The 15,557-nt window shown below is 47.7% G+C and overlaps 1 protein-coding gene across 1 annotated transcript in view; it reads left to right on the top strand.

Annotated features, from left to right (window-relative positions):
- Nedd4l (NEDD4 like E3 ubiquitin protein ligase) overlaps positions 1 to 15,557 on the top strand; it is a 323,775-nt gene that overhangs the window by 242,225 nt on the left and 65,993 nt on the right. The window contains exons 6-7 of the mRNA XM_032885399.1: positions 3,572 to 3,622; positions 15,484 to 15,545. Of these exons, the coding sequence (XP_032741290.1) occupies positions 3,572 to 3,622; positions 15,484 to 15,545 (113 nt within the window). The remainder of the gene's footprint in view (positions 1 to 3,571; positions 3,623 to 15,483; positions 15,546 to 15,557) is intronic.

Raw genomic sequence — 15,557 nt, 5'->3', positions numbered from 1 at the left:
GAATGAGGAAAGGTGGTCCTGAATTGAGTTCATCAGTGTTTAAAGAGTGAGCACTAATATATTTATTCACTTTTCCAGTGATGTTATTGAAACTTTGTTTTACCTCACATGCCTGTTTTAGAGGCCCCAGTGAGCATTCTCACTGTCATTTTGTTACTAACCTGCATGTCTTCACCCTGGATAAAAAATGAGTAATATTGGTTGAAATGGGCACCATTACTACCTACAGATAGTGGCAGGAAATGGCAGATTTGCTGTGAGTTGCAGCTCAGTCTTTGTACCTTGTTGTAGTCAGCGTGCTTGATGGACATGTTTCTGTGTTGCAGATTACCCAAAAGTGACTTGACTAACATTTTTATAACGTGGCTTTAAGAGGTCACTCCATGGCAGCGACAGCCCAAGGATATTATGATGGCCACAGACCGTCTCTGTTGGTGTCTAGGAGGGAACCTCCATGTGTCATCCATCCCTGACTTCTGTCTGTCACAAACACATGATAGAAGCTCCTTTGTACATTGTGCACCTCTAAAGTCAAGGACTCCAGGGAGCTCCCTCGCGTCTCCCTGCTTATACATCTCGTGTGGAAGTGCAGTACTGGCCTGACTGAGGCTCTGGTTTAGTCTCCAACACTTAAAGTAGTAGTAGTAGTAGTAGTAGTAGTAGTAGTAGTAGTAGTAGTAGTAGTAGTAGTAGTACTATGGTAATAGTAATAGTAATAATAGTATAACAGTAATATAATAATAATAATCATCATCATCATCATCATCATTCTTGTTGTCATCATTCTTGTTGTCATCAGTACTCTGCTGCCTGAACTCTCCTTAGTTTGGGAATGTTTTGAAACCTGAATTTCTCATTCAAAAAAATCTTCCAATGACCAGTGAAATACAGGTTAAATCCACTTATTCTGACTGTATTCTCTTTCACACTTGATCTCTGTTTTCTTTTAAAGCTCATTCTCACTTCCAACTCTCCTGATGTGAATCAGTAAAAGCCTTCAGCTTCCTTCCTTAATGAAGCTTTTTTATCTTTGGGTGTTTGAGAAACATTGTTGCCTTGCCAGGAGGAAACCCGACCACACGTGAGCAGATCTCCCAGCCTGGCATGCCTTGGAGAATTCAAGTAAACAAACTGATAATGAGGTAGCATGGAATGACATGCCAAGGGAACACGTCAACAGAAACCCCAAACGTCACTCCAAACCGTATTACCATGAGAGTCCCCTCAACTCAGATGCAACATCCGAAGAGAAGCCCTGAGTTGGTGTGCACTTGTCTGGCTCTCCAGCACTTACTCGGATTAAGAGTGTAGGTTGGGGCGGACTCAGGAAGCTCCTGCCCAGACAGGGACTCAATCCTCCGGCTGGTCATACAGCACTCGGGTGCAAGTGCCCACCTCTGCAGCTTGCCCAACCCAGCCTTTGTTGAATGCACATCATTGTCGTGTTTGCTGCCACCACCATCAGGACTGGCTACTTGGCCTTTACCATTTGGCTAGGGCTGAGCTCACGCAGTCAGTTTGAAACTAATGTCTTTTCCAGCAAAACTTGGAGAGCTCGTAGAGATGGATCCAGAGCTTTTGCTAAACCACATTCAAGTTCACCATCCACCAGTTGCCTTTTAGATACCCCTGTGCCCTGATGACCAGGTTCTGTGTTGGGTGAGAGAGGAGAGGAAGCCACAAATGGCATTACTGCTCTTCTCGCATGCACAATTGTGGGTGACAGTCAACGAATCTATTTCGTTTTTGTGTGTTGGTTTGTTGTACAGTTAACTGATATTCATACAGCTCTGGAGTTTATACTGTTGACCAAGTAGAGAACAAGTAAACCCGCTCCATAGTTCCTTATACAACTGTCGTCGGTATGCGTCAGGGTGGCTGCAGATGGGACTGCAAGCTGGGCAGAAGAACTGCCCATTATTTTCCAGGCCTTCTGCTAACTGCTGCCTGGACAGAGCGTGTCGGCACCTCCCTTCCAGCCTCTGCTGGTCAAGGATCCCACGTGGGATCGTAGCTAAGAAAATGCAAGAACCGAAAATTCCTCAAAAGCATTGGTAGCTGGGGAGAGAGCTCAGTCAATAGCACGTTCGTCAGGTGTGAATGAGGACGAGTCCAAGCCCCAGAGGCCATGTATAGATCCGGGCCTGGTGGGTATGTCCTGTAATCTAGCACTGGGTAAGCAGGGACAGGTGGATCTATAGGACCTTCTGGCCGGCCAGCCTAGCATGCACGGTGAGCCCCACCGCAGTGAGAGACCCCATCTCAAAGAACAGGACAGCCCGAGGAGTGACATCTCCCTCCGGCCTCCCTTCACTATGTGGCCCAGGTGCGTGCACACAAGTGCAGAGCGTGCATGCATACACGGAGCTGCAAACATTGAGGTGACTCTCGGTCTTCATACATATCTGACCAGTGCTGAGTTTCCCTTATCCTTCATGCATCATTCGGAGGAAACAAGTTGGCTCTCCAGCTAATCCCACTTTTAATCTTACCTAGAAGGAAATACCCAAGCTTGGAATAAATCATTTCCATAAACCCTGTTCCTGTGGCCCTGCCGTCCCACTAAATGGGAGAAGATAAAGTAGCATCTGTAAACTGGAATATTTCTCAGTAAACCAACCCAGTGCAGATAAGGTTCTTTAGGTCTCCTTGGTTTTTGTTTTTTGTTTTTTTGTTTTGTTTTGGGGGGGCGGTGTTTTTTCAGATAGCTGCGGCACCCTATGCAAAGAATTTTCTAGCATTTATTTGTTTTCATGAGGTATAAACAACTGTGCGGGTAGGGGCAGTTGTTTTGATCTGGCGTGTGCCCACTGATCTATAGTCCTCTGGACCGCAGGGTGTGTAGAGCATGCTCCTGGGCACACTAGGCAAAGCCTGGCCCTGAGCTCTGACTCTCTGGGTGACTCCCAAAGTCTGAGATTGGATCAGTGAATCCGATAACCAAAACCACATTGGTCCCATTTAAGACATAAAGAAGCATGCTGTGTGGTAGGTCAGGAGAGCAAGGAATACAGCATATCCAAAGTTACAGACTTCTTCCCAAGACATGGATTCTCCAGTAACATACTGATTGGATGGGGGTGGGGGGGAGGCATAGCATTTTTTCCTCCTTTTTACGACCCACAGTTTATAAGATGTATTAGTAACCATGCTTCTTCAGACTCTGAGCTCTCGGGAAGCTCTTGAGTTTATGGCAGGATAAGTACGTGTTGAAATGTTCCAAACATTTCTGTCCTGCCTTCTTTTTAAGCTGTGTCCAACTCTGCCCCCAAACCCTAAATGGCCTTACACGCTCCTCTTCTCCTGACTGGCCACATGCTCCCAGCCCTACAAGAGGATTCCTTGCCCTGCTTTTGGGGGGTGTCAGTCACTTAAAGATTGAATGTTGGAGCTGCACTTCCAGGTCTGCTGGTGACAGCGTGGGGCCTCATCTTGGCCGGCCGCCTTCGTCCCCGCCCCCTTTTGCTGCACCCATACCAGGTTCTGGACTGCTCTCTTCTCTGTGCAGTTTTACAGAACTTCAGCCACTCGGGGTACAGATGGAACCATTAACGCTTTTTCTTCTTCACAGACACGAGACGACTTTCTGGGCCAGGTGGACGTGCCTCTCAGTCACCTTCCGGTAAGGACAGCTCCAGACTCTGGGTTGCATGCGGGGGTCGGAGGTTTCAGGGATTTCCACCGTGTGTCTGTAGAGTATGCCGGACATGATAACGGGACTGAGACAGGGAGTATATGCTCTCGCCATGGCTCTTACTAGAAGGTGGCCCTCTGGAGGGGTCATATAGAGGTCAACTTAGCCGTGAAAGTCCCCATCTGAATCACATGACTGCTCTTGTCTGCCTCACCTCTCTTCTCTGCTCCTCCACCTGTAACCATTGCCCCTTATGAAATAGCTACTTTCTGCTGTCCACGTTCATCTTAAGGCCCTGGGTTTTGTTTCCATGTAGCCTTCAGTATGGCTTGGCGGTCACTTCCCTTTGGTTAAAATAATCGCACTGCACAGGCTGCTGTTTCCCAGTCTGTATGTTTACAGCGGTCCATCTGCTGGGAGGTGGGGAAGAAGATTCTGTTGGTTGTGGGTGTGCTTGTTCACCGACAGTGCCACCCTCACCTCAGAATGTTCCAGGTTAGTCTCCAGGGCCCCGCCTCCCTTCCTCCCTGCTCAGTGAGGAAACAGTGGGGGCTGTGGACTGTGACTGCGGTTTGGAGAGTCAGTCACCTGCACCCTGCGTCAGTGTAAATGGATGGCGGCTCATATATCAGCTGCCATCCCTAAGATTGTTCCACCCCCCTCCAGGCCATGTCCCCCCCACCCCCACCCCCAAGCAGCTCAAAGTGTCAGAAGTAGCGGCTATGAGAGGAGAATCAAATACTTCTGCCTTACAAGGGCATCGTGTGTTTCAATCCTTGAGCAAGCACATAGCATAAATAGTCTATAAACTAAAGTGACTGGTGTGTGTGGAAACCTGCTGTGTGGAAACGGGGTGGGGGGGGGTGCTGTTTCCGACGGTGAGTGTTAGGAAAGACTCCTACCAGGGAGGCTCTGCAGATGCACTGGGAAGCAATGCAATGGCGAAAGCCCTGCCACTCTCTCTTGGGATGTCAGCTAAGGGAGAGAGACTTTAGGAAGTGCATTAAGATGTGTGTTTCTAAGTACGAAACTGGACCTCAGGCACCCTGTGGATATACTGCATGGAGCTTCTATGAAAACCATACCTGAAACCAGAGAATTTTTTAAGATTTTTTTTTTAACATGAGGTAAATGGCAAGAGTGCATACCCACAGATGCTGGACCATGGTGTCCAGCAACCTTGGAGCCTGCTTCTGTGAGCCACCCCATGTGGGCGCTGAGATGCAGACTTTAGTCCTCTGATAGAGTAGGGAGCATCCTGAACCACTGAGCTGTGTCCCTCCAGCCCCAAACCAGGTGATTCTTTTCAGGTCTTCCTGAGCGTCTCTGAGTGTCTCAGAAGCTGCGTGGAGAACTGTCTTAGTTAGGATTGCTATTGCTGTGAGGAAACACCAGGACTGTGGAGAGGAAAGGGTGACTCGGCGTATACCTCAGCATCACAGTTCATCACCAAAGGAAGTCAGGACAGGAACTCAAGCAGAGCAGGAGCCTGGAGCCACAAAAGGGGTGCTGCTTGCTGCTTGCTCCCCCTGGCTTGCTCAGCCTGCTTTCTCATAGAACCCAGGACTACAGCCCAGGGATGACCCCGCTCACAGTGGACTGGGCCCCATCAATTGCTGACTAAGAAAATGGCTCTAGAGGCTTGCCTGCAGCTTGATCTCAGGGAGGCATTTTCTCAGTTGAGGCCCCCTCCTGTCTGATAACTCTTGCCTGTGTCGAGTTGATGCAAAACTAGCTCGTTCAGAAAGCTCCAGACAGTCCTGACTTGGTAAGTTTCCCTGTCTGTCATGCTCTTCAGGTTAAAACCGGAAAATCATGCTTTGAGACAAGGTTGATCAATTGGCTGCTTTTCATGTGGCCGTCCCCAGCCACTCTTTTCCCTAAAGTAAGAACCATCCGTGTGTCCAGGGAAAGTGTTGGCGCATAGTCCGTAGGAGTCATAAGTGAGGAGCTAGAGAAATGGCGTAGAGCATTTGCTGCATTCTTCCAAACAACCTGAGTTCAGAGCACATTACCCATGTGCGGTGGCTCACTGCCACCTGTTAAGTCCAGCACCAAGGGTCCTGACATCTTCTGGGGCACTCACATGCACAGACACAGACACAGACACATCCACATGCATATATACAGGCACACGCCTAGATCCATGTACATATACAGGCACATACACAGGCACATACACAGACACAGCACATGCACATACACAGGTACATACACAGACACTTGCACACACACAGGCACATGCACAAACATATACACAGACACAGCACATGCACATACACAGGTACATACACAGACACATGCACATGCACACACACAGGCACATGCACAGACATATACACAGACACAGCACATGCACATACACAGGTACATACACAGACACATGCACATGCACACACACAGGCACATGCACAGACATATACACAGACACAGCACATGCACATATACAGACACATGTACATGCACACACACAGGCACATGCACAGACATATACACAGACACAGCACATGCACATATACAGACACATGTACATGCACACACACAGGCACATGCACAGACATATACACAGACACATGCACATACATAGACACATGCACAAAGACAGAAACACATTTGTGGCTTTTGTTTTTCAGTTTGTTTGTTTATTTGTTTGTTTTATATCCTTAAAGGATAAAAACAATGCACATCCTTTAATCCCTGTCTGAGAGGCAGAGGTGAGTCATCTTTAAGTTTGGTCCTGGGTGGGACTCTGACACCCCCACCTCAAAGGAAAACAAAAAGAGCTCTAAGTGTAAGTTCCACCACCTTTCTCCAGGCTGCCCTCTTTTTGTGTGATTTAGGGGTGGCTGGTTTAAAAGGCGGCATGCTTCCAGCGAGTAGAGGAGTGTTCTTTAAAGACCAATTCAGTACAGGGAATAATTGGGCTTTGGGATTTTGAGTGGTAACCAGGGTAAACTTTCAAAGAAGTCAGTGCTATCAAGCCCCAACATGAGAACAGAAACCAGCTCATTAAGAAGATCATTATATGATCAAAATACATCATATGAATATATGAAAAGGACACAGTGAAAGTCAATTTCATGTAATTAGTATATGCTAAGAATTTTTTTAAGGTTCCACAGAATAAACAGGACATTCTTCTGGTCATAGAAATACCCAGAGAGAAGCCTGTTACAGCACCATAAGCCCAATAAAGCAGTGGTTCTCAACGTCCTGATGCTGCGACCCTTTCATACAGTGTTGTGGTAACCCCCACCCATATAATTATTTCCCTTGCTACTTCACAACTGTGATTTTGCTGCTGTAATGAATTATAATGTAAATACCTGCGTTTTCCAGTGGACTCGGGCAGCCCACGTGAGCCACCGCCAAGGATATGAAGTAGACGGGGGAGGGGAAGGTGGGTCCCTTGTGGTCCGTGCAGCAGCAGAAGCCAAGTGTATTATGTACTTGGCCTTGAGAGCCTGGATTTGAAGTACTATTACGCGTGTGCACGGATGTTCATCCTGTGTGCTAATGCAAGGTGCGGATGCGCTGTTTGTGTCCAGTCTGTTTGTGGAGTGCATCATGGATGTTTCATCTTGATGGCTGTTACTGAAAAGGTGTCAGCTCAGGACCCCCAAGACCAAGTTCTCAGAACAGGCTCTCCTCACAAAAGAGATTCGTTTGCCTCAGAAGGGCAGAGGGCAGGAATGAGGGATAAAGACGGGAGATAGAGGAAGAGGAAGAAAAGGGGGGGGAAGGGAGCAAGGGACTTGGGGAAGGGAATTTCCCTGAGGGAAATGGGACAAAGGCCTGCCTCTGGATAGGGCAGAGACAGACACGGCACATAGGGAAATTGCGGTTTATAAAGGTCCGGGGTCTCCCATGTTAGGACAAGGTGTTTAATTTTAATCGGCCATGTTAATCAGGTGAGCCAAAGGGGGCTTTCCATTGCTGGACTTCAGTACTTTGATAGCTGGACCTCGGCGGTCAGCCTCAGGAGGACGAAGTGGACAAACATGGGGACAGACATTGGTGGTTAACTCTAGGAAGGCCATCTAATGGTTTTAGCAAGGCAGGGGGAGTGGGAGAAGGGCAGAGCCTACCAGAGCCATACTCATCATGCCCAAGCCGGCCAGAGTCTCTTCAGTTACCGTTAGACTATATGTGGCCTACAGGTCCAACATTTGTCAGAAGTATCCCACTTTAGGTAAGAGAAGCTAAGACGATGAAAAATCTTTCAGTCGACCTAATAATCATTACTCATAAAGAAGGTTGGGGTTGAGAGACGGCTCAGTGGTTAAGAGTGTTTGCTGTTCTTATGAACAGGCGACCAGAACTTAGGCTCCCGGCACCCACGTCAGGTGCCTCACAACAGCCTACAACGCTGGCTTGAAAGACTGTGAGTCCTTCTTCTGGCCTCTGTGATCACTCATGTGCACAAGTGCGCGCACGCACACACACACACACACACACACACGCAAACACACACAAAGGTAAAGATTTTAAAAAAATCTTTACATGATGGAGAAGGCCCATGGAGAGCTGGCATGTGGGAGACAGTGGCCCCGACAGCTGCTCCTCCTAGCCTTTTTAAGGGCTAAGGGGCCTGATTGAGTATATGGTTATTAATTGACAGTGTAACCTCAGTAGCAGCTGGAGAATTCATTCCTTGAACAGATATTTGCTGATAAGTGGGACTCTGGTCTTTGTAGATGAGTCAACGAAGCACAGTCCCCCTTGTGGAGCTCGGTGCTGGTGGAGCTCGGTGCTGGTGGAGCTCGGTGCTGGTGGAGCTCGGTGCTGGTGGAGCTCGGTGCTGGTGGGTGGAGCTCGGTGCTGATGCTGGTGGAGCTCGGTGCTGGTGGAGCTCGGTGCTGGGTTTGAAATACAGCTGGTGTGGCAGCAGAGCCCACTTACACGTGTTTGTTATTTTCATTAAGGATCAGACATAAGCCACTTTGGCAAGTGGCTATTAATACCAGATGACACTTTGGAAAATTAGGCCAGAATCCCCCGCTTTGGATCAAACACGGTTCTCATTCCCTTTTTCCCTAGGTCATACTTTCTGTTACTGGGGCAACCGTGGGTTGGGGATCCTAAAACCTGTCAGAAAGGCTTGTCAGTTTCTTTCTTCCGCTCTCACTTCACATCATTTCTCTGTAATTATGCATACAATTATACCAAGGTATTTAATTTAGATAATAATAAAAGCCTTCAAAATTAAGATCATAGGAATAAAAATAAATTGGGTTTTTTTTTCAAATCCAGATTGACTGACTACTTAATTACCTGTTCCTGCATGTTAATATATATACATACATATATACATATATATACACACACACACATATATACATATATACACATATATTCAGTTTTTAAAGTAGTATTGTTATGCTCTATTTATTCTTCATTGTGCTTGGTGTTACATGCTTCTGTCGTGGCATGTAAATGGAGGTTAGAGAATAAACTGTCTCTCTTTCCACATGTTGGCCGTGAGGACTGAGCTCAGGAGATCAGCCGTGGCAGCTTGCGCCTGCACCCACTGAGCCATCTTGCATGCCCTATAAGGACATATGATGTGATGTGCTCGGAGAGGTGTAGTCCCTCCCCATACTCCACTACTCTCTTCCTTCCCTCCCATGCGCTGGCCCGTTTCTCCTCCCAGACACCACAATGAGAGAAAACATGCAGTGTTTGCCCGAGGTTTGATTCAATAGACTTCAAAGCAAATTAATCAGAAACAATAAAAGTGATTTCATACTGAATAAGTACCTTCCTTATTACTGTATCTCAAACTAGTAATGAGCTGCTGTCTTACTAATTAGGATAGTACGTCTTTATTCTTAAAGAAGTGTTGTCTTGGGCTCCTTCCGGATGCCCAGTGTAGCAGAAAGCTCTTTGGAAATCAGGGATTTGATGGCAAGGGGACAGAAGTGACCTTAGTATAGATGGCTATGAACTTGCTTGAAATAACTTGAATGTCCCATTTTATGTACTTAGTGTGGTTTTGAGAGAGAAATATTGTAGACCTACCAGCTGAAGCCCTTTTCATTGCTGACAGCCAGTCCCAGCCGTTACGGGCAGATCCTGGCATTTGCCATCTCAAAGCTCGCCTTCAGAGTCTCGGGCTTGCTTCCCTGTGTCCATCAGTTCTCTGACCCAGAGAACCCCACACACACAACTCCCTGTCATCGGAGCAATTTGGAGGGCCAGTGTATCCCCTGCTGGTGTATAAGCATAGACGTACAAACTTCCGCTTTGTGGAACCCATGTCTCTGCCACAGATCATTGCTAATAGCTGGGCACAAGGATTAATTGAGCAGTGGCCATTCTGTATCCGTCCAAATTGGCAGACTGCCAGGAGAGAAATGGGGACGTGCTGAGAGCCAAGAGGTGGGCAGGGAAGATGGGACAAAGTTGCTGTGCATGGTGGGTGGTCACCGCCTGCTATCCCAGAGCAGACGAAGGAGGCAGTGACAGTAGCAACCAGAATCACCTCCTTTGATCATGGATTCCTCCTGCTTTGTACTCAAGGGCTTCGAGATGAAACAAAGTAATTTTAGAATCCTGATTCACTTTCGGCCCTGGCTGTAGTCCCACTTCCCAGGTTTCAGTTGTGTGGAGACAGGGAATGGACGAGAACTGAGGTTTGAGCTGTGGGGGCAGCTGGGACATCTGCTTCCTTCTCTCCCATTCCTGGCTGTTTATCTTCAGGGTTTATTTTCTACTTTACTGCACTCTGAGGAAAGGGCTCAGGCAGAGCAAATGTGGCAATTGAATGTTTGTGTAGGGCAGAGAGCTAAGGTAACAGCCAGTGCTCTAAGATACTGCCAAAGGACAGGCTTTAAGAGATGGGAATCTGGGGGTTGGGGATTTAGCTCAGTGGTAGAGCTTGCCTAAAGGACAGGCCCTGGGTTCGGTCCCCAGCTCCGAAAAAAAAAAAAAAAAAAAAAGAGATGGGAATCTGCCTGTCAGATGTGGTCACCTTCCATCTGAAGATGGGTGAGTTCTCTAGGGATCCTTTCTGGCCCCTGCTTTCCTGCACGAGGAGAGTGCCCTCAGAGACAAGGCCAGGTTGCCACCTAGCTCTGTGCCAGAGCACCAGAGCCGTTCCAGTGTTCTCTGAGCAGAGGCTCTGTGGCCTTGGTGACACACTTGTTACCTAGGAGATGCAGGCTGGCAGCAGGACCGAGCCTGCAGAGATGAGAGGCTGTAATGAGGACAGTCCTTTCGCCTACCAGCTGCTCACCGGTGCTTCCCTGCCAGTGGGGCTCCTGCTGTCTTCACAGGGCCACAGGAACAGCCTTGGCTGCGGCTCCGTGTGATGGCTGGTCATTTTAAGCTTCTCATTTCAGGCCCGTTTGCTACATGCAGTCCATCATCGAAACTGGGCGTAGTGTCCCTTGCACCTTCTGAATAGGGATAAAAATAACCGAAAGGCATCCCTCATAACAGGATGAAGTTCTGACAGGTGTTCTCCCATTGCACCCTGGAACCTTCTCCCGCCGCCTCTTCCCTTCCACGCCTCCCCGTTGCCCCCACAGCCCCTAATGTCCCCCCCCCCCACCGCTGCCAGTTCCAGATTCTCTGCATCCTTGGACAGTCATTGCGCTAGGTAGAGAGAAGCTGTTGCAGAAAGGCAAATGTCTGTCTCAGCCAAGGTTGTATCTGTGTAGCGCGCGTTGACTGCTTTCCTAGAGGGGAGCGTTCTCCGGAGGGTGAGGTGGCCTCTAAAGCAGTCTAGGTGGTAGACGTTCTTATGTTCGTAGCTGCTGGCAGGATAATGATGCTCTCTCAGGTGTGCCCAGCTCGATGCTATCTGTTCCTGAGGGTGTTTTCTAGGTGAGGAAGCCTGGGTCCTGAGAGGAAGGTGAGTCATCCAGCAAGTGCACTGCTGGGCTGCTACTGGTTCTCCAGGACTGAGGGTGCACCTCCAGCATAGTCAACAGAGGCAGCAGGAGCCTGAGGCTTGGGAGTGGCCAGTGGGTTTTACCAGGTTTTAAGTCTGGGCCTCTAGCAACTTTCTCCTACATATGCCTTCAAGATGATTTATTTACCACCTATCATAGAGACAAGGATTCTACAAAAATAGCCACTCCCTTTAAGATGGCTGCACTGTCCAAAGGACTGGCCCTCCCTCACCCAGGTCCCATGTGCAGCATCCCTCTGTCAACTTTGCTCATCTTTCTCTGCTCTGGTCTACTTTTTTGAGGAAGCTAAAATATAGGGTGCACTCTAAGATGTTAGGGAGAGGGAAACTCAACAATGGAAGAAAGGAAAGTCTGGTCAAGTGTGAGTCTGTTCTCCAGTCTGGGACTCACCACCGCCTTCTCTCTGGGGAACACTGCCTTTAAGATGAACGAACCCCGTTAGTGTTACATCGACTGTTCTTAACCTTCCCAATGTTGTGACCCTTTAACACAGTTGCTTGTGGTGTGCACCCCAACCATAAAATTATTTCTGTTGCAACTTCATAACTGTAATAATCTGTTTTCTGATGGTCTTAGGTGACCCCTGTGGAAGGGGGTGGGGGTGGAGGTCAAATGACCCGCAGGTTAAGAAATGCTGAGTTAGAGGATTTTCCGTGAGGTGTACTTTGCACCTCCCTCCTATTGCGTGGCACTGAGTTGGCAACACCGGACGAAGTGAAAGGTGGAGCTGGTCGATGGTGACAGTGGGCAGGATTGTGCCTGTCACCTTGTGAGGGCTTTGTGTAAAGCACCCTCTCAGCTGTTTAGCTTAATCCTCACAATACAGAAAGACCTCATTACTGTCCCATTCTACAGACAGGGACATCAGAGCCCACAGAGGTAAGGACCACCCAGCCTTGTATGTAGTAAAGACAGGACATAGACTTGGGGTCTGCTTCTTACTCTATGTGTGATATGTGAACAGAAGATTGTCCGGAGCCCCCTGCTCCTCTGTTCCTCACTAATGCCCTCCAACAGCCCTGTAAGCTGTTGGTCTTTCCCCCATACCACTGAATTTGTTCTCCATTCAGTCTAGTTGCTATGGCAGCCCCTCCCATATGCCTACAACCCTCAGGCCAGGCACTCTAGATGTCATGTGTCTGTTCCTTGATACTGACTAAAATTACTTGTTTATCAAATGAAGAAAGGGAAGAATTATCAGCATTAGTATTCTTTCTCTAGTTTTTTAGACATATATTTGTTGGATATGTGTATGTGTGTATGGGCGGGTACACGCAGAGCTGAAAGAACACGTTTTAAGAGTCGGCTCTTCGCTTCCATCAAGTGCACTCCTGAGATTTAACTAAGGTCCATAGGCTTGGCAGCGCCTTTAATTGCTAAACCATGCCACTGACCCCAGCAATAACATTCCTGATTACCAAGTTTTACATGGTAAGGGATGTGCATTGGAAATTTTTATGTAGAAAATAACCCCCAAATGTCAGTACGTTTGACGTATTACCTTCCTGGGGACACTCGAAGAGAGTACAGTAATTGAGTGTTTTAAGTGAAAGATAATTTTTAGGGCTCAGCTCTTTGTAGATGAAATGAATTTATCAACTATTTCTGCACATACCTACTTTCTTGTCTCCGGCTATCAGTGGTGAGAAAAGTTCAAGGTCTGATCTCCTGGGCTCACTTCCTAGAAGTAAGGACGGTAAACCGATAGATAAGCGAGCACGTGACTTTAGTGGTAAGGAACGGATTAGCAGAGGGATAGAACACAAGGTCTCCTGAGGCAGCTCAGGAGAACCACCCAGAGCTGACTGACTGTCAGGCAGGAGGATCTGTCGGTGCATGGGCTCCGTGCTAGGGTTAGAAATGATCTGTTCATGAAATGGCTAAGGCTTCAGGCGTGAACCATTGTCAGGGAGATTGTCACAGTGGGGTGAAGTAAAAACTAAAGTACCCAGGGTCAGTCCCCGGAGCCCACGTGAAAACAGTGTCTTCCAAACCCAACAGGACTGACACACACACACACACACACACACACACACACACACACACACACACACACACACACACACACACACACACACACCAACTCACAGCGACAGCTCGCATAAACCTGCACAAGGACAAGCCAGGAAAGAGAGATCCCAGCGTGAGGAAGGGGAAGTAGACTGAGGCCAGCCCCTAACCAAGTGGCTGTTTGCAGTTGACGCCTGCTGGGACAGAGAAAGCCAGCTTTCTCCACTGGAGCAACCCTGGGCATCTCAACCGTTCTGCAGGGCAGGCCCGTGCTCAGGAGCAGCTGGCCAACACAAAACACATTCTGTGCGTTTTTGGTTCGGTTTGGCTTAATTTGGTCTATTTTGTCTTTGGGGTTTGTTCATTTTGATTTTAGGAATTTCTTAAGAGAGGCAGAACTGGAAATTGGGTGTGTAAAGAAACAGAGAGAATCTAGGAGGAGTTGTAGGGAGCAGGAAAGGATATGACCAAAGAATATTGAGGAAAAAATGTAAAGCCAATAAATGAAAACTCACTGTGGTGTGTACATGTGTTTATAACCTTACATGTGTCTGCCTTACAATTCTAACAGTGAGGAAGCAGGCACAGGAAGATGCTCTCACCCCGCCCTGGGTTTCTGATCTGTCACACTAGCCTAATCAATGAGTATCTAACCTAATCAATGAGTATCAGGCCAGTGAGAGAGGGAAAAAAAGCAGTCGGTGCCCAAGGTTGTCCTTTGGCCATCGCACAGAAACACAGTCAAATACATGTGCACCAGGAAAAGGGGGAGAATAAGAGAGCAGAAAGCCATTGGGAAGAAAGGCTATAAACAGAATTCAAATGTAAGTACATACTCTCCTCATTCTCCTGACATAATACATCATTGTATTTTAGTTTGCCTCTCTTACTATAAAAGCAAATATTTTGGATTGCATATTAATTTGACAGGATCAAGTATTTCAGGTTTGACCACATACATTTTAAAAAGAATAGCGGCACAGATTTTCCCAGTTCCCTGCTTTATTAGCCAACCAACTTTGCACGTTAAAGTGAATCCCAACGTCTTACCGGATAAGCATTCATGCTGTGCTATTGGTTGCTTCTCTGTTGCTGTGATAAACATCGTGGACCAAAAGCAGCGTGGGGAGGAGAGGTTTATTATAGAGGGAAGCCAGGGCAGGAACTGAAGCAGAGACCACCAGCCCAGGGACTTCCAACAGAAGGCTGGGCCCTCCCACAGCAATCATTGATCAAAGAAATATTGGGCAGGCATGCTAAAAAGCTGACCTGATGGGGGTGATTCCTCACTTGGGGCTTCCTCTTTCCAGATGATTCTAGTTTGTGTCAAGTTGACAGACTAAGAAACACAGAGGCCGTTTTCACTCACTGATCCATGAAATGAGCCCGTGAGGGCGAGGGCTCCCCGGATACTGTGCATGGGAGTGAGGGCTCCCCGGATACTGTACATGAGAGATGGTATCAACTCAGTCAGGCTGATGACTCGGTCCTTTCACGTGCGGCATGAAGTTGCATCCCGAGGCTGGGTCTTGCATTCTGTTTGACTCTGTGTTTAGGTTTTCTTCAGGGATAATGAGGCACCACTGACCGCCGGTTTTCCAAGTTAATCGACTCTGGGAGATTGAGGCCATACCCTGCAGTTAGAAATTATACTTGGCCGTGGTGGCTATAATTTTGTCATTTGTCTCTGGCTGGGCTTGACTACTAGAACCTGATGTAGATAGTGACATCTAGTGGATCTTAGATAGACTTCTGCGGGCCTGGAGGATGTGCAGTGAATTGAGCCAGCTCTTTTTTGTTTTTTTTTTTAACCCTTGCCGTGTGCTAAGAATATATCCTTCACATTCCTGATGAGAGTGTCAAAAATAGGAAATTGTTATGGATGTGGCTTTTCTGCTAATTTATTTTTCTTTCCCCTAGACAGAAGATCCAACCATGGAGAGACCCTATACATTTAAGGATTTTCTCCTGAGACCTAGAAGGTGAGGCTGGCG

This window comes from Rattus rattus, chromosome 15 (assembly GCF_011064425.1).
Source record: "Rattus rattus isolate New Zealand chromosome 15, Rrattus_CSIRO_v1, whole genome shotgun sequence".
In the NCBI taxonomy this organism is placed as follows: domain Eukaryota; kingdom Metazoa; phylum Chordata; class Mammalia; order Rodentia; family Muridae; genus Rattus; species Rattus rattus.
This window is presented reverse-complemented; position numbering and strand designations above follow the sequence as displayed.